This window comes from Notolabrus celidotus, chromosome 10, assembly GCF_009762535.1.
Source record: "Notolabrus celidotus isolate fNotCel1 chromosome 10, fNotCel1.pri, whole genome shotgun sequence".
In the NCBI taxonomy this organism is placed as follows: Eukaryota; Metazoa; Chordata; class Actinopteri; order Labriformes; family Labridae; genus Notolabrus; species Notolabrus celidotus.
The window spans coordinates 33,466,930-33,484,749 of NC_048281.1; the positions used below are offsets into that span (position 1 = coordinate 33,466,930).

At 41.7% G+C, this 17,820-nt stretch overlaps 3 protein-coding genes and 1 long non-coding RNA gene across 7 annotated transcripts; 2 read left to right on the top strand and 2 right to left on the bottom strand.

The window, feature by feature from the left end:
• The first annotated feature begins 516 nt into the window (after positions 1-516).
• ifngr2 (interferon gamma receptor 2) lies at positions 517-6,770 on the top strand. Of its 2 annotated transcripts, none has more exons than XM_034694246.1 (7): positions 517-908; positions 1,336-1,447; positions 2,667-2,836; positions 3,272-3,420; positions 3,495-3,636; positions 4,841-4,980; positions 5,970-6,770. In XM_034694246.1, the coding sequence occupies exons 1-7, from the start codon at positions 869-871 to the stop codon at positions 6,066-6,068; spliced, it is 852 nt and encodes a 283-aa protein (XP_034550137.1). In that variant the 5' UTR covers positions 517-868; the 3' UTR covers positions 6,069-6,770. The 2 variants fall into 2 exon arrangements, with proteins under 2 accessions (XP_034550137.1, XP_034550136.1); XM_034694245.1 differs by having other exon boundaries at positions 555-908; positions 1,315-1,447.
• Positions 6,771-6,855: 85 nt separating this feature from the next.
• Positions 6,856-13,648, bottom strand: LOC117820469 (transmembrane protein 50B). 3 transcript variants are annotated; one of them, XM_034694249.1, is made up of 7 exons: positions 13,624-13,648; positions 9,870-10,084; positions 9,613-9,725; positions 9,439-9,506; positions 9,141-9,233; positions 7,977-8,034; positions 6,856-7,653 (listed from the first exon to the last, which is right to left on the bottom strand). In XM_034694249.1, the coding sequence occupies exons 2-7, from the start codon at positions 9,966-9,968 to the stop codon at positions 7,608-7,610; spliced, it is 477 nt and encodes a 158-aa protein (XP_034550140.1). In that variant the 5' UTR covers positions 9,969-10,084; positions 13,624-13,648; the 3' UTR covers positions 6,856-7,607. The 3 variants fall into 3 exon arrangements, with proteins under 3 accessions (XP_034550140.1, XP_034550138.1, XP_034550139.1); XM_034694247.1 differs by lacking the exon at positions 13,624-13,648 and adding an exon at positions 11,027-11,154; XM_034694248.1 differs by lacking the exon at positions 13,624-13,648 and adding an exon at positions 10,606-10,977.
• LOC117820470 lies at positions 12,215-15,293 on the top strand. The gene is made up of 3 exons (XR_004632753.1): positions 12,215-12,358; positions 14,074-14,166; positions 14,833-15,293. It is a non-coding gene; the product is annotated as an uncharacterized LOC117820470 (long non-coding RNA).
• Positions 15,294-16,163: 870 nt separating this feature from the next.
• LOC117820337 (late histone H2A.2.2-like) lies at positions 16,164-17,784 on the bottom strand. Its single transcript, XM_034694065.1, has 2 exons — positions 17,565-17,784; positions 16,164-16,456 (listed from the first exon to the last, which is right to left on the bottom strand). The coding sequence occupies exons 1-2, from the start codon at positions 17,782-17,784 to the stop codon at positions 16,164-16,166; spliced, it is 513 nt and encodes a 170-aa protein (XP_034549956.1).
• Positions 17,785-17,820: the final 36 nt, after the last annotated feature.

The window sequence follows — 17,820 nt, forward strand, 5'->3', positions numbered from 1 at the left end:
TAGCAAGTCTTTGGGGCCTATATTTTTAGGGGGTCACAAGTCTTTGGGGCCTATATGTTTGGGGATCGCAAGTCTTTGGCAACCTATATTTTTGGGGGGTAGCAAGTCTTTGACACCTATATTTTTGGGGGGTAGCAAGTCTTTGACACCTATATTTCTAGGGGGTTGCAAGTCTTTGGGGCCTATATTTTGGGGGTCATTGGCTGAAAGTTTTGGTAACCCCTGATCTATGGGGTCACACTTGAAGTAACACCTTAGAAAAATCTAAGTTAAGTTTGTTGATCATAAACTTGTCTGTACAAATATTATTGTAATTGATCTGCATGGAAAACTACACTCTTAATTTGCACAATGATTGAAATAAGCTGGTAACTACATTTCCACTGATAACCTCTTTGTAAAAACCTGATTCCGGTTGAAATAATGAGTGAACATGGAGCTGGTTTTAAAATCAACTTTTATTTTGAAAGGCTGCAGGAAGTGATAACCAGAATCCGTTTTTTTCTCCATCAGGCAGAAAACGAAAGTCACACACTGCCTCCTGCTGGCAGAGAGGCACCCTCTGTTTTAATTCACGTTATTCAGAAACTTGCTATTCTTTATTAGAGTTAAGAGATCATTACTGTTACAAAATATAAAGCTATTAATACAACACAGCTGGATTCTGGAAAACACAACCAGCTCGAAAGTTCTCTGAGGTCAGAAGATCCGAGCCGTCCGTGAACGCAGCATATTTCCCAATATCCGCCTGGATGATATAAGAGGAAGTATTTCTATTCACGCCTTTAGTTTAAAGTTAAATTAAAGTTCATCGACATGGACACAGAGGGTTCAGGACTGTCCTAACAGCCTGCTAAATGACGCCACGATGATTTTCATGGTGCTGTTAATCCAAACCGTCCTGTCAGGTAGGTAACGGTCTGTTAGCTTAGCTAGCTGCAGGCTAACACTAGTTTAGTGCTATGTGAAGCTAAGCTAACCAAAGCTCAAAGCTAAGCTAACCCTCACAGAGTTAGTCAGGATTAAACTTCTAACTTTGACAATTACTGTCTTAGAATATCACCAAAGATATCGAACATCAAATTTATATGTAGTGATGTTTTAATCAGTGAATTAGTCTAAACTAAACCTCTGATTACAGCTGTGACTACTCTGTTATCTTTTACCTGAATATCTTTAATAAAAACAAACATTATTAATCGTTTTATTAATATTAATATCATTTCTATTAATAATATTATTATTATTATTATTATCAGGAGCTGTAATTATATTTAGTAGAATGATTCCTCTGTGTCATGTGTTGAATATCAGCTTCATCCTCCTCCTCCTCAGTGTGGAGTGAGGAGCCTCCAGACCCCCCAACAGACGTCCATGTCGATAATTGGCAGCTTACGTGGACCCCTCCCTCCGATGAGACAGGCCTCACCTACACGGTCCAGAGCAGGTGAGCCTGGAAATAACAAGTTATTAAAGTTAGGAAAGTTTCATTAAAAGGGAGTAAATATAACTCTGAAGGTGCATTTCGACCAACAGTTCCGGGGTCTTTTAGCCCCCCAGAACTACTTTCCCCTGAACTAAAAGGTTCCTGTTCCCCCATTGTTGTCTGTGTTTCGACCGCGGGCTGAAGTCCCGGGTAGATTGTGCAAATCAGGCCAGTGACGTATGAAGGAAAAAACAGTAAATGCACTACACCACCAGACCAGTAGAGGGCAGTATAACAAAGAGGAATGCCATTCATCACAGATGACACCATAGAAGCAGACGGACAGGCAGGTATCATTATGAGCAACACAACAGTTAGCCTGTTAGCATGAAGAGACTCAGCTGGCGCTGTTTTAGATGGTGCTATATTTCATCACAGATGGATTCACTGAATCAACACGTGAGAGGAGATAAGCACGAGTAGCAAAGACGTTTCAACACGGCTTTAAAATCCTTTTGAACTCAAAAAGCCGTGGCAGAGATCTGCCGATGTTTTGGTTTAAACGGCGACCCTGTTAACTGGAGACTCTCAGCCGGATGCATCCCTCATAAACGTCTTTAGACCATCATTAAATATCTGATGAGGATATTTTGAAATCTTAATAAAAACTAAACTAGTTTGCATTCCCAGGAACTCCCTCTGTGTTTCAACAGCTGTGTAAACTCCACAAACACTGACACGTTCAGCTGAAGGTCTCCAGTTTACAGGGTTACTTTTAAAACCGTGACACCGGGGAGAGACGCATTCACGGTGGGCTGAGAGAAGACTACTGTTACAAGCTGCTAAATCAAGAGAATCACAGCTTCTTCTTTTGAAAAGTACACACACATACAAAAAAGATAGAACAAATAAAAACTAATGAAAGAAAGAGAAATCAAGTGAATCACAGATGTGTGTGATGTTATTGTGGACGGAGGGAGGAATAAAAACACTGAGGTTAATCTACCAATCAGACATGTTCAGCATTGCAGGCCCCGCCCCCTGAAAGCCCTGGGACCTTTGAAAAGTGCTACCCTCCTAGCAGGGGCTTTTTAGGGGGGAGATTATCTAACCCTGAACTAACTTTAGACCCTGGGTCCACTGGTCGAAACGCACGTAGTTCAGGGGTTAAGTTCCTCTGGTCGAAAAAACGCCTTTACAGGCTCATCAGTATCTTTAATCTGTGCTCTCCTGTCCTCAGAGACCACAGTGAAGTGTGGAGTGACGTCTCCACCTGTGCCCAAATATCCTCCACTTCCTGTGATGTCACTCTGACAGCAGCTAAGGGCAAGCATGACTGTGTGAGGCTGCAAGTGCTTGCAGAGAGACGGGGACTCGCCTCCGCACCAGCCGAGGCCTGCGTTTCACACGGTGCGAGAATTACGCAACACCTGAACACACCTGAACACACCTGAACACACCTGAACACACCTGAATACACCTGAACACACCTGAACACACCTGAATACACCTGAACACACCTGAATACACCTGAACACACCTGAACACACCTGAATACACCTGAACTCACCTGAACTCACCTGAACACACCTGAATACACCTGAACTCACCTGAACACGCCTGAATACACCTGAATACACCTGAACACACCTGAACACACCTGAACACGCCTGAACACACCTGATGTAATGAAACACTCTGCATGCTGCCTCAGTAATGTTTAGGCTCACAAAACAGTACAACTTAAAAAAAGGAGAGAGCATTTACTATGATGATTGTGATGATGATGAAGAAGAAGAAGGAGGCTCTGAGTTTATTGACCTGTGACATCACTTCTACCATCAGGTTTTAACAGGTGCACACCCCAGGTGAGCCTGTCAGCCCGGCCTGGCTCTCTCACCGTTAACCTCAGCCGTAACCACAGCCTGGCTGAGGATCACGTCGACAACCTCCAGCACCGAGTTTATTACAACAAAGAGGGAGAGACCGAGCAGGTCAGACACCTGTTTACTAAGCTGATCCAAAGCAGGTGAAACTCTGTCTCTAACACATCTTCATTTACCTGCAGTTCTATCACGATTCTCGTGCTTCACTCCCCCTCCTTCGGCTGCAGGAGGGGCAACGGTACTGTGCTCAGGTGGAGTTCCTTATCCTAGGTCAGCCTGTGGGCCCACCCACCTGCCCCCAATGTGAGCTCATCCCCCACACAGGTGAGCCAGTAAACTCTGAATCCCTCACACAGCTGAGCCAGTAAACTCTGAATCCCTCACACAGGTGAGCCAGTAAACTCTGAATCCCTCACACAGCTGAACCAGTAAACTTTCATACGGAGGATGATGGGGATGTTAGACATGTAGTATCTATCTTGTTCATAAGGGGTTTACTCCTCTCCACTTCCTCCTCATATGGTCATACATTCCGGGGTCTTTTAGCCCCCAGATCTACTTTCCCCTGAACTAAAAGGTTCCTGTGCCCCCATTGTTGTCTGCGTTCGACCGTGGGCTGAAGTCCCGGGTAGATTGTGTAAATCAGGCCAGTGACGTATGGAGGAAAAAACAGTAAATGCACTACACCACCAGACCAGTAGAGGGCAGTACAACAAAGAGGAATGCCATTCATCACAGATGACACTATAGAAGCAGACGGACAGGCAGGTATCATTATGAGCAACACAACAGTTAGCCTGTTAGCATGAAGAGACTCAGCTGGCGCTGTTTTAGATGGTGCTATATTTCATCACAGATGGATTCACTGAATCAACACGTGAGAGGAGATAAGCGCGAGTAGCAAAGACGTTTCAACACGACTTTAAAATCCTTTTGAACTCAAAAAGCCGTGGCAGAGATCTGCCGGTGTTTTGGTTTAAACAGCGACCCTGTTAACTGGAGACTCTCAGCCGGATGCATCCCTCATAAACGTCTTTAGACGATCATTAAATATCTGATGAGGATATTTTGAAATCTTAATAAAAACTAAACTAGTTTGCATTCCCAGGAACTCCCTCTGTGTTTCAACAGCTGTGTAAACTCCACAAACACTGACACGTTCAGCTGAAGGTCTCCAGTTTACAGGGTCACTTTTAAAACCGGAACACCGGGAGGAGAGACGCATTCACGGTGGGCTGAGAGAAGACTACTGTTACAAGCTGCTAAATCAAGAGAATCACAGCTTCTTCTTTTGAAAAGTACACACACATACAAAAAAGATAGAACAAATAAAAACTAATGAAAGAAAGAGAAATCAAGAGAATCACAGATGTGTGTGATGTTATTGTGGACGGAGGGAGGAATAAAAACACTGCGGTTAATCTACCAATCAGACACGTTCAGCATTGCAGGTGTAAGGCCACTTAACCTCTTATGGATGTTTATATCATGTATATATGTGTGTGTGTGTGTGTGTGTGTGTTTCCAGATGTTCAGGTGCATCCAGGTGTGATAGTGGGCGTGGTCGTGGTTATGACCCTCCTGATAGTCGGCTCGGCATACATCATCATCTGCCAGAGTGGGAGGATCAAACGCTGGCTCCACCCCCCGTGTGAGATTCCACATCATGTGAGGGGACACACACACACACACACACACACACACACAGAGCTCAGGATCAGGATTTTAAGTATGTATCAGACAAGATGTTCAATCAATCAATCTTTATTTGTATAGCGCCAAATCACAGCAAATATGATCTAAAGACTTTTACAAACAGAGCAGGTCTAGATCACTCTATGTCAAATTATGAACAGAGACCCAACACCAAGACAGGGTAAGACTCAGTCTGACCCCACCTTAATCCACCATGAGCATTGCACTTCACAGTATTTAGCTAGTTACAGCGGCGAGGACAAACTTCCTTTAACAGGCAGAAACCTCAGGCAGAACCAGACTCATGTTAGACACACATCTGCTGAGACCGTGTTGGATCTGGAAAGAGGGATAGAGGAGAATAAGAGAGAGAGGGAGAGCGGGGATAGTGATGAGACGAGTAGTAGTAGTTGTTGCCGCTGGAGTCCAGCACGTCCGCATCAGCAGGAGGACGTCTCAGAGGAACCTACGAGACAAGGGAGCTCAGGGACTCCGGGAAGGGCTATGGTTAGTAACTTTAACGGGACAGGAAGAGTTAAAGTAAGTGATGAGGGGGTTGGGGGGGAAGGGGTCGAGATAGGATCCCAAGCCTGAGTCAGCTCTCACTTTAAGCTTTATCAAAAAGAAAGTTTGAAGCCTACTCTTGTTGCAGGGTTCTGTATCAAAACTGAATTCCCACGCTGAACACCGGGTGGAGCCTTGACTTATTGTTTGCATGAGTCTAAGGCTCCACAAGGGGAGTTCAACACCTGCGTGTGCTCCTGTGTGTTGATGTAATGTCCAACCTAGACCTGAAGTTACTCTAATCATCGACATCGTCGGTCGACCACTCGTAGACCGTGTGCATGAAACGATTGGCGTTGAAGTGGTAACCAGTTTGTATTTCATCACCACAGAACAGACCTGAAGTTCAGAGTGCCGCTCCTCTCTCTTTTAAAATAACATTATTTTTCTTTCTCCAGTTCCACCGCCTGCAGTCCCACCACGACCTCACCCCCAGCCCCACTGATGAGCACTTTGACGTCATTGACTGTGTCACGCCTGAGGAGCGGAGAGAGTGACGTCACCCGAGCACCGTCTGCTGAACTGTGCCGCCACTTCATGCTGCCTCACCTGAGGAGTGAACAAATTAACCTGAGGAGGAGGAGCAGCACAGACTGAAAGTGAAATCAGTTCTCTTTGGTTTCACTTTTACTCTTCAATGAACATGTGATCTGTGTTACCTGTCATGTTTGTAGCAGCAGCAGCACCCGGCACCTGACAGTTAGGTCCTCTCACACACCTTTATAGATGGTTGTTTTTAGCATTAATGAATGAATGAAGGGGCATCGTCTCTTTTTAGTGAAATTTGAGCCATAAAGGGTAAACAGGGAGATTCATTTCAAGTTTTCAGTGACGGAGGTTGAATCATATTTCACTGCGACGTGTCTCCGTCCTCGATCATTTTAAATCTACATTAATTATTTTTCTGTTTCATGTAAACTCACACACTCATCACTTTATGGTGTAACCTCTGTGATCTACTTTATCCTCTTTGGGCCTTGGGGAAAGCTCTCAGCGCCACTGTTACAGTTTTAATGCTGATTGTCTTATTTTGCTTCCTCTCTCTGTTACCTGTGTAAAGCACCTTGAGCGGCCTTGGTTTGAAACTTGTGCCCACTGTATGAGCAATCAGTGAAATGACTAATTTAAAAATACATCATGTATTGTTTGTCAGCTTTGTGTTGTTCATCTGCTTGTAATATATAAACATTTTATACTAATGCAGCTGTGAGATGGTTTTAATTCCACACAAGGAATTTAAATATCAGAGAATTAAAAAAGGAGAAACTGTGAGATATAAAACACTTCAACTCCAACCAAACATGTTCTTTATTTTCCTGTTTTTCAGTCCGTACAGGTCAGACAGAAGTTTACAAAGATATTGGGATCAGACCTGAATCTTCCTCATGTTGGTCCCTCTTATTTCCTCCATGCGGCTCAAAGCTTTGTGGCACAAGATTAAAAAAAACAAGCATTTGTTCATGTGTCTACAGGTGACGACAGGGAGGGGGGAACGGGTTCTTTAATACTGAAACTACAGCATTCTGCCTCACTACACTTAATCTACCTTAAATACTTAAAACGTCTCAAAATGACAAAAATAAAATCAACAATCTGTACAGGAGAAATTCAAAACACCAGTTTTTACACCTGAAGTTTAAGTTCAGTAAAGACGAGCTGAGAGGACAAAACAGACGCTTAAAAACAGTGTCAGACTCACACACACACACACACACACACACACACACACACACACACACCTGTAGACAGGTCAGTCATACACACACCTGTAGACAGGTCATTCACACACACACGTCCTCTGTAATACTAAATGGTCCAGTGTCTGTTTCGAGCAGCTGATTCTCTACAGTGATCTCACACTGTAACACCTGAACACACCTGAAACTACATCAGTCCCTCATTTAAAGTCCCTCAATGGTTCTAACAGCACATAAAGAGTTCAAAGTAAAATATTTTACAGCAGAAGAAGAGCTCCAGTAAAAACACACACTCTCACTGTCTGTGTGTGTGTGTGTGCGTGTGTTTAAACACACACTCTACCCCCAGAGATCTTCAGTGCGGCCGAACTTGTAGACGAGCGTGCTGCAGAGAGACAAACAGAACATCAGATTGAGTGAGGCTGTCGTCATTTCAACACAGTTACAGAAGCTGATTCATGAATATAATGGGTTTGATTTTCAGCACACTGAGCTGTAACACAGACTCATGAAGACCCAGACGTCAGACAAGTTCAACACATCTGGAATCAAACTCAGTTATCTTATTTTTCTTAAAGAACTTTTGTCCAATAAAGAGCAGAGATCTCTTCCTGGTAGGACTCGTGGCTCAAGAACGCCTGATGAAACTGATCAAACCAACAGTCACCATGACACCCAGACCTCAGGTCAGCCTCAGACTGGACTCACCTAAAAAAGATGAACGCGTTCTGAAAGAAAACAGCCAGACCGGGAGCCACTTCTTTCTCTGCAAGACAGTCAGAAAACAACAGTCAGACACTAAACTGTCAGAAAACAACAGTAGTAAACAACAGTCAGACAAAACAACAGTAAGACACTCAACAGGCAGAAAACAACAACAGTAATAAACAACAGTAATAAACAACAGTCAGAGAAAACAACAGTTATACACTACACAGGAAGCAACAACAACAGTCTGACAACAACAGTAAGACAAAACAACAGTCGGACACTAAACAGGAAGAAACAACAATAGTAAGACACAACAACAGTCAAACACAACAACAGTAAGACACAACAACAGTTGGACACATCAACCAAAGACAACAACAGTCAAACACAACAACAGTCAGACACAACAACAGTCAGACACAACAACAGTTGGACACATCAACCAAAGACAACAACAGTCAAACACAACAACAGTCAGACACAACAACAGTCAGACACAACAACAGTCAGACACAACAACAGTTGGACACATCAACCAAAGACAACAACAACAGTTGGACACATCAACCAAAGACAACAACAGTCAAACACAACAACAGTCAGACACAACAACAGTCAGACACAACAACAGTTGGACACATGAACCAAAGACAACAACAGTCAAACACAACAACAGTCAGACACAACAACAGTCAGACACTAAACAGGAAGAAACAACAACAGTAAGACAAAACAACAGTCAAACACAACAACAGTCAGACACAACAGTAAGACACAACAACAGTAAGACACTAAACAGGAAGAAACAACAACAGTAAGACAAAACAACAGTCAAACACAACAACAGTCAGACAACACAACAGTAAGACACAACAACAGTCAGAAAACAACAACAGACAGACAACACAACAGTTGGACACACATCAACCAAAGACAACAACAGTCAGACAACACAACAAGTGGAAATACAAGATCAACCAAAGACAACAACAGTCAGACAAAATAACAGCCAGACATAACAACTGTCAGAAACAACAGTAAGACACATGCATCAGTCAGACACGTACATCAGTCAGACCCAACTACAGTCAGGAACAACAGTCCGACACAACAACAATCAGTCTAACAACAGTAATATACACGCAACAGTCGGACACTCACTTGGCACCACGTATCCTCCAAACAGGATCCAGATGGAAGCGATCAGTGAACCAAACATCATCATGAAGCCGATGAAAAGCCAGAGACGAGCTCCTGTTAGGACGACGACATCATCATCATCATCATCATCATCATCATCATCATCATCATCATCATCATCACCATCCTCAGCATTGAGAAGCTAACTGCTTGGTTAAAAACAAACTGATTAGATTTACACCTTCAGCCATGACGGTCACTGAGCTACACACACTCATACAGGTTTAATATGTCCAAACATTAAGAGACACACACACACCTGTCCTGCCCAGACAGCCCTCGCCATATGTGTCTCCTCTCACCTGGCCGTTAGACACTGCATTGATCCTGAAAACACAGAGACACAGGAGACCGTTACACACAGCAGGAAGTAGTGGTAAAGTGATCATTAAATCAAAGATGTAATAAGTATTGTGTGGGGGTGTAAACGTACATGAAGAAAGCTATGGTGGAGAAGACGCCGCATGTATGGAAGGCATGGTTCATCTGCTCCTGCAAAGGATACGTCACTGCTGCGTCGATCATGATCCACCAGCCTGTGAAGAACTGAGAACAGAGAGGACTTTATTTTAAAACACAAGATCAGTCATGCATAGATCCTGAAGTACTGACACCTTAAGATTAATAAAGAATACACATTTCTGAGGGGGGGGAAACTATTCTGCCGCTGCTCTCTGCAGACTCACTGACCAGAACTCCAGCCACGATGGAAGCCACGGCATTCCTCCTCTCCCCCCAGTCGATGCATTCCCACTCAGGCCAGCGGAAGTTATCCAGGAAGCCCGCCATCTGCAGTCTGACACGGTCTCTGCTCCGTCTGTGCACAGGTGACTCGGTCCTCCTCTGACTCTGTACAGGCCTGCTGATGTGCACAGACTGCAGGCTGCTCTGGGATCAGAAACTGCCTGTAAAAAGATAAAAGATGAGGGTGTTGCATGAGTTGCATTTCCACCAAGAGTTCTGGTTCAGTTTGGTTTGATGCGGTACTAAATAATTGATCAGTACTGCTCCACTCTTTGGGGTACACAAGCAAGATCAGAGTTTACCGTACCAAACTGCACTGATTTAAACCAGACCACTAAGTGTCTGACATGTTGTGACAACCACCAATTCAATTCAATTAAATATGCCTTATTGGCATGAACAAAGACATGTTGTTGCCAAAGCACATATGATTTATATACATACATTACATATATGTTCATTACATATTATATTCATTATGTATGCTCATAAAACCTTCACCTAAAATCAAATATTATGGGATGGTGCGTCCCTCAGGCTGTGACAGCACATGTCCACCTTCTTTGTTGTCTTTGTTGTGATGCACATGTGAGGGTTTAACTCACTCTAATATCTTACATGTGTGTGTAAAGTGAGCCGAATTAAAGACTGAAGGCTGCTGAGACAGAGTGTGAGAGCTCACCTGATGAACACCTTCACATTATAACCTATCAGCAGTGTAAAGTGTAAACTCTCCTTTTATGAATGAAGTCTGGTGCACAGCTAACCAGGCTAACAGCTCCTTGAAGCTAAAACACGTTAGAATGATATAAATACAGCTAACTGTTCCTCCATAACTCTGAGTCTGATGTGAATGTGATGTTTCTTCTTCTCTTTGCTCCTTTAATGAATATAAAACCTTCACTCTCTCATCTTTATATCCGGCTAAGCTAGCTGTGAGTGATGCTAACGGTAACGGTAGCTAGCAGCATCCATTGAATCGCGTGCAGCAGGCTAACAGGAAGAGAATATCTTCATAAAGTCAAACTTCTAAACATTCTTCCACTGAATCTTTCCTCATCATGAACTGTGCAGGTTAGTTTATTATAACGAGCTGTGCTCACCTTTAACACACTGAGGTTAGTTTCACTTTCCTTTCACGAGCTGCCATTGGCTCCTCTCCTTCTTCTTCTTCGGCTAAATTTAATTGGTAGTTGGCAACGAGCTGAAAGGCGCACTACCGCCACCTGCTGGACTGGAGGTGGAACAGTAGACTGCTGGGAGCTAAAACTGAATTAAAAATAAACCCCCCAAAACTAAATAAATAATAATAATAATAAAAACATAAAAATGTTGAAATTATAAATGCAATAATCCTACTCATAATTGAATACATGCAGTATTTTATTTTAATCCATAATCTAATTTATTATTATATTCATCTGCTAAAATGTGTACTCTGGCTTAGGCAAATTTATTTATGTCTTTAATTAATACTTTTATATGGAAGAGGATTAGGGCCACTGAAAAAAAAAATTAAGGTCAAATATATTTTATTTATGTTTCTGTTCTGAGGAAAAAAACTGAAGTTAATTTAAATCTCTTGAGCACTGAGGTCAACTCTCCTTTTCCTCAGGAAAACAAACAGATACGCAAATTCTTTTATTCCTTCTGCCATCAGACTTCTGAATGCTGATAGCAGTTTTTAACAGTTTGTTATAGACTGTCCTGTGAAATTGTGTAGTTGTGTATTTATAAGATGGGTTTTTTTTTAGTTTTTTTTTGGTATTTATTCCTGGCTACTGTGTTTTAATATATATATATATATATATATATATATATATATATATATATATATATATATATATTAGTCTATTTTTAACATTCTTTTACTCTTTATGACAAGCCCCATCTTGCACTGATGTTGTCACTGACATGTTGACTGTTGAGTGTTGTTTGTCTGTTTGTTAGTGTTTGTGTTATCGACAAGCTGGTACACTGCAAACCAAATTGCCCTCTGGGATTAATTAAGTTCTCTGAATCTGAATCTGAATCCTTCTTCTGTGGTGTTACTTCTGTTGCCTCCTGCTTCTCTTCTGTTCCCCACGCAGGCGCAGTACCGCCACACGACCATCTCTGCAAACTATGGTGCGTTATGTACATGCATATCATATAATGTGTCTTCAATGTTGAAAATACAATCTGTTCTCATCACATTTAGAAACTTGAAGCAGAATTATTATCATAGATGTGATCATTCAACATCAGCTGAACACTCTGCTCAGAGGGTCATATTTCAGGTGTGTGAGGGGGCGGGGCTTAAGTGCTGCACTTGATGAGTTGCACTTGTTGACAGAGACAGCTGAGCGCACAGACAGGAAAACAAGCAGACTACATTTTGTACAAGAAGTACAGAGAAGCTCTCAGAGACAACATGGTCTGACTGATCATCAACGGTGAGTCTTTTCTGTCTCACTAAATACAATCAACTCTAAACACAATCTGTGTGTTTGGATCACTCAGTATGGTTCATGTGTTTTCACTGAGAGGACTCAGATCTGACTCTACAAGTCTGTAATCTCTTAAACAAAGTTCTAAAACAAAACAAACAAAAGTCATTTAAAGTCATGTTTAAAATCAGGAGCTGGTTTAGAGTCGCAGCTGTTGGAGCTGTTTAAAGAAACAGAGACAGTCACAGTGACTCAGCAGTTTTCTATGAGGAAATACCTGACTCAGTGTCACCTGACATGGAAACAGAAATAATCAGATGCATTCACAGACAGGAGATTCACTCAGTGAGTTTATTTACATCATGTTTTTATCTTTGGTTCTTCTGCAGTCACAATCAGCATCAGAATATCTTTATGAAACTTATTATCCTCGCTGTGTTTATGACTTTATGATCAGCCTGTTTTATTCTTAAAGCACTTTGTAACTTGGATTTAAAATTCTCAATGAACAAGAGGAACAGTACAATATAATACAATACAAATAGAGCTATACATAAAATGTTTCTGTTTGTTTTTACACACTGCAGCCATGATACAAACTTGAGTAACACAGAGAGGTTTGTTAAGAAGTTCATAGTCTCCTGGTTACATGGTAGTCATACCTGTATCAGATCATGAGCTGTGTGTGTGATCGGTATGCAGCTGCTGCAGGTTGAAGAGGTTTTTGTGAATGGTGAGTCAGCTCCTCTGACCTTTAACCCCTACTCTGTGCAATATCCCTCCCACTTTAACATCCTTATATATATCTCCTTCATTCCCAGCGCTTCTGTACATAGATAAGTCTAACTATTCTGAGCTTCTGTATATACTTTAGTATTATTTTGTTGTATTCTATTTTACTTAATTTAAATTAATTTTATATATTTAATTTACTTTAATTTAATTTTATTCCATTCCTTCTTCTACTAATATTTTGACTTTCTTACATACTGTTTATAAGAGCTCTGTAATGACCGAATTTTCCTCCCAAGGATAAATAAAGTATTTCTGATTCTGAGTTCGGATTCTGTCAGTGTGTCCCTCAGAGGTCAGTCTCTCCACAGACAGTCAGTGCAGTCAGCAGCGTGTTCAACAAGCTGATCCTCTTTAACACTGTTTCTATAGCAGTCAGGTCTGATCGGATGTCAAAATTGGGGAAAAACTGAGGAGGACCGATGTGCAGAAAATAAAGATTTAATGATAAAAGAACAGAAAGTACAAATGAAACTTACTAAAATGTCCAAGAAACTGAATTCAGAAGGAAATACTGGGAACACAAGGAAGACGTACAAAGATCCAACACAGGAGAGAGGAAACAGAGAAACTAAATACAGAGTAATCAACACAGGTGTGAACACAGGTGTGTGCAACAAATCAGGTTAATCAATAAGGAGGGAAACACACAAGGACAGGAAGTAAAACTAAACTTGAAACACCGGGATCAAGAACTACAAATTAAAACAGGAAACAAAAGATAGACTAAGAAACACAAGGAAAAAACTCAACATCAACTCCTGACATTGAATATGAGTCTCTGGGAATAAACAGTTGTGTTGCACGTCTCTGGAGTTGAGCTGAGATTTATTGTTGTGAAATAAAAGGTGAATATTTTCCTGCAGGACGGTTCGTTCTGCTCTGAGCTGCAGGTTTTTCCTCTCTGACAGTTTCCTGTTTGTTCTCAGCCTGCAGGTTTGCGGTGAGGAAGATCCGAGCTGCGGTCAGAGGAGAGACGCAGTCGGGGAAACCCAGCATCACAGAATGTAGGCCGACCCCAGGTGAGTCGGGATTCAGGATCTCTCAGTCCTGCAGTTGTTTCAGAAGTTTTAGGATTACAATACATCAGCAAACAATAAAGCTGACACTCAAAAACTGAACATATACATCTGAATATATCATATTTTAAGATTAAGGGAACCAGAAATTTGCTGAGACATGATCTGAGACATGATTCCAAGGATCCTGGAGGCTCTGATTCAGGGCTCAGGAACAGCCAGCAGAAAATGACCTGAGGATTGGACTCACAGAGGAGCGGGAGATTAGAAATATAAGCAGGGTCTGATCCACAGAGAGATCTGAGGCAGATTATAAAAACCTTTAAGTCAATTCTAAAACTTTAAGATCAACCAAACCAAGAGAGAACGGTCTGTGAGGTCAACAAGAACCCAAACCCTCAATCAAGAACAAAACCATCTCTCTGCAGGGGTCCACTTCCTCTTATTTTAATATTACTGACATTTATTAAAACTTGTACTTACATGTGTGATTTGCAAGTCAGATGTTGTGCAGGAGTTTAGCATTCTTTGATCGCCTCCCTCCTCTCCTCTGAATTTTGAATGTTACAGATATAAATCAAAGATCTCTCTCTCTTTCTCTCTCTCTCTCTCTCTCTCTCTCTCTCTCTCTCTCTCTCTCTCTCTCTCTCTCTCTCTCTCTCTCTGCAGCATACCGTGAGGTCAGGCTGAGCTCTGAGGAGCCAGCGTTGATTACCAAACCTCCTCAGACGGGCAATGTTGTTCGGAGGGAAGAGTGCGGATCCTGAAAGTAAATTGAGAGCTGGAGGGCAGAGAGGAGGCTCTCAGGAAATATACTGAAAACACACACACACTAACACACACACTCACACAGTATCATTAGTTTAACATCAGACATTTGACCCCGCCCCCCTCGGCCTTCAGCTCTCACGTTCACGTCAGGCTCGTCCTCACTGTTTCAGAGCAGAGAATGGTGTGATCAGCAGAGAGGATGAAGGCCTGATCACCAAGTCCTCCTCAGAGGAACCGATCAGTCCGGATCAATATGAAGACTCTGCTGATGAAGCTGCACTCGTTCATACGTTCATACGATCATGTGTTCGTTAACTGTCTCTTTGAAACATGTCAGTAAAGAAGATTTCTAATCTGAGCGTCTGTGTCCTGACTCTCTGTTTGTGGCTGTGCTCTGAGACAGGATTATGGGGTAGAGGTAGATACAGTTGAGGCCAAAATTGTTGATATTGTATCGATGCAATGAATTGAAACAAGAAAAGGTAAGAATGACACGTCCAAAATGATTAGCCCCCTGGCCATTAGTAGTCAATAGTGCACCCTTTCTGAGCCACACCTGACAACAACCTCTTCAAGTAGTTCTTTACAAAGTTGTCACATGTCTCTTGAGGGATTTTGGCCCATTCTTCCACTACAAATTGTTCCAGCTGCTCCAAAGTACATGGTTTCTGAGCATGGACATTCACTTTGAGCATCCGCCACAGATTCTCCACAGGATTTAGATCTGGGCTCTGTGCAGGCCACTCCAGGACCTTGGTTTTGGAGTCCTTTAAGTACTGTTGGACCAATTTTGATGTATGCTTTGGGTCATTGTCTTGTTGGAAGACTCAGTGCCAACCTAAGCCTAGACTAAGAGCAGAGTTCTTCATATTATCCCTCAAAATGTCAACATCATTTTCTTTTTTCATGATGCCATGCACCCCATGCACCCCATGCACCTGTTCGAGACTCTGTAAAACACCTGGAAATGGCAGTATAGTGGCTTTTTGACTTGGACAACTTTACAAAACTCAAAACTCAAATAAAAAAAATGACCATGGGGCACGGGGAGACTGGATCACGCTGTCCAAAAGATTGCCAATGTCCAGCCAAGTATGCAGTATTTTGGCAGTTTATTGAACAACACAAAAAAGGCTTCTCTCAAACATAAGGGAACGTCTCTTTTTATTTATTTATTTATTTTTAAATATAACACTTTATTAAAATTTGCAAAGTTAGTAGATTAGCATTTAAAAGTCTTGAGACTCAACATCTTTGGCTGGAACATCATCCTTGGGCCCTTTGGTCTTTTTGGGGAGAAGGGTAGCCTGGAAGTTTGGGATGACACCACCCTCTGAGATTGTGACCCCTGCCAGCAGCTTGTTCAGCTCTTCATCATTCTTCACTGCCAGCAGGATGTGGCGAGGAGCGATGCGCATCTTCTTGTTGTCACGGCTGGCATTTCCAGCCAGTTCCAGGATTTCAGCGCAGAGATATTCCAGGACAGCGGCCAGGTAGACTGCAGAGCCGTTACCAACCCTCGCTGCATCAATCAATCAATCAATCAAGCTTTATTTATAAAGCACCTTTCATACAAATAAAATGCAACCCAAAGCGCTTTACAGCGATTGAAAACAAGAAAGAAGCAGAAATGAAACAATGCTAAGACATTTTAGTGGAAGATAATAATAATGATAATAATAAAACTAATAAAAATACAAATTAAAAATAAGAACAACATAAAAATAAAATAAAATAGAGACCAATGCACACCAAAATAAAATATGTGTAATTAAAATAAGTTAAAGCATCAAAATTAAGAAATAAAAATAGTTAAAATAAATAGATTTAAAAGGTAAGGATAAGAGTTGAAAAATAAAACTAAGGCTGAAAAATATCAATAAAACTGAGTAGATAAATAAAATTAAATAAATGAATGAATAAATACATAAAAATAGAATAAGATAACAGTTAAAATTATTAAAATAATAAAGCAACATTTAAATCAATATTATAGTAAAAGGTAGGTAATAAAATTGTTAAACTCTACATAAAAGCCAGACTGAATAAATACGTTTTTAGTTTACGTTTAAAAGTCACAATATCTCCATCAGCTCCTCTCAGATCCTCCGGCAGGCTGTTCCATAGTTTGGGAGCGTAGTGGCTGAAAGCAGCGTCACCAAATGTTTTAGTTCTGCTCTTAGGAACAGCTAAAAGAGAGGAGCCGGAGGATCTGAGAGACCTACCTGCTTTATATACTAAAAGCATCTCTGAGATGTAGTCTGGTGCAAGGCCATGCAGCGCCTTAAAAACTAGTAAAATCATTTTAAAATCAATACGAAAAGCAACAGGCAGCCAATGTAAAGATTTTAAAATAGGCGTAATGTGTGCTCTCCTTCTGGTCCTCGTTAAAACTCTAGCTGCTGCATTTTGTATTAACTGCAGTTTGTTAATTGTGTTCTTTGGAAGACCAGAAAGGAGAGCATTGCAGTAGTCCAGCCTGCTGGTTATAAAAGCGTGCATTAGTCTCTCTGTGTTGCTCAGAGAGAGAAACGGCCTCACTCTAGAAATGTTCTTTAAATGATAAAAGGCTGTTTTGGTGATAAAACGAACATGTGGTTTAAAATTAAAATCAGAATCAAATAAAACACCTAGGTTTCTGGCTTCTTGGCTTGGATTAAGTCCATGAACATTTAGTGTGGAGGCCAGTTTCTCTCTCTGAGCCTTTGAGCCGATGACAAGTACGTCCGCATAGCGGCCTTTCCTCAGCAGCCTGTGGATGCGACCTACAGGGAATGTGATCCCAGCCCTGGAGGACCGGGTCACTGAAGATTTGGGTTTGGGTGCAGCTTTTTTCCCACGGCCAGACATCTTTAATCAGTATCCTGCTCTTCCTGTGAGTTGAGA

What these genes read in the sequence shown, in the direction of transcription:
- ifngr2 (XM_034694245.1), top strand. Translation starts at nt 869, where the DNA reads ATGATTTTCATGGTGCTGTTAATCCAAACCGTCCTGTCAG. An exon ending in TGAGCTCATCCCCCACACAG is followed by an intron (nt 3,637 to 4,840) that starts GTGAGCCAGTAA and finishes GTGTGTTTCCAG; the next exon opens with ATGTTCAGGTGCATCCAGGT. An exon ending in CGTGTGAGATTCCACATCAT is followed by an intron (nt 4,981 to 5,969) that starts GTGAGGGGACAC and finishes TTCTTTCTCCAG; the next exon opens with TTCCACCGCCTGCAGTCCCA.
- LOC117820469 (XM_034694249.1), bottom strand. Translation starts at nt 9,968, where the DNA reads ATGGCGGGCTTCCTGGATAACTTCCGCTGGCCTGAGTGGGAATGCATC. An exon ending in CCATCGTGGCTGGAGTTCTG is followed by an intron (nt 9,726 to 9,869) that starts GTCAGTGAGTCT and finishes CTCTGTTCTCAG; the next exon opens with TTCTTCACAGGCTGGTGGAT. An exon ending in GGGCTGTCTGGGCAGGACAG is followed by an intron (nt 9,234 to 9,438) that starts GTGTGTGTGTGT and finishes TCGTCCTAACAG; the next exon opens with GAGCTCGTCTCTGGCTTTTC.
- LOC117820337 (XM_034694065.1), bottom strand. Translation starts at nt 17,784, where the DNA reads ATGTCTGGCCGTGGGAAAAAAGCTGCACCCAAACCCAAATCTTCAGTG. An exon ending in CCAAGAAGCCAGAAACCTAG is followed by an intron (nt 16,457 to 17,564) that starts GTGTTTTATTTG and finishes TGATTGATGCAG; the next exon opens with CGAGGGTTGGTAACGGCTCT.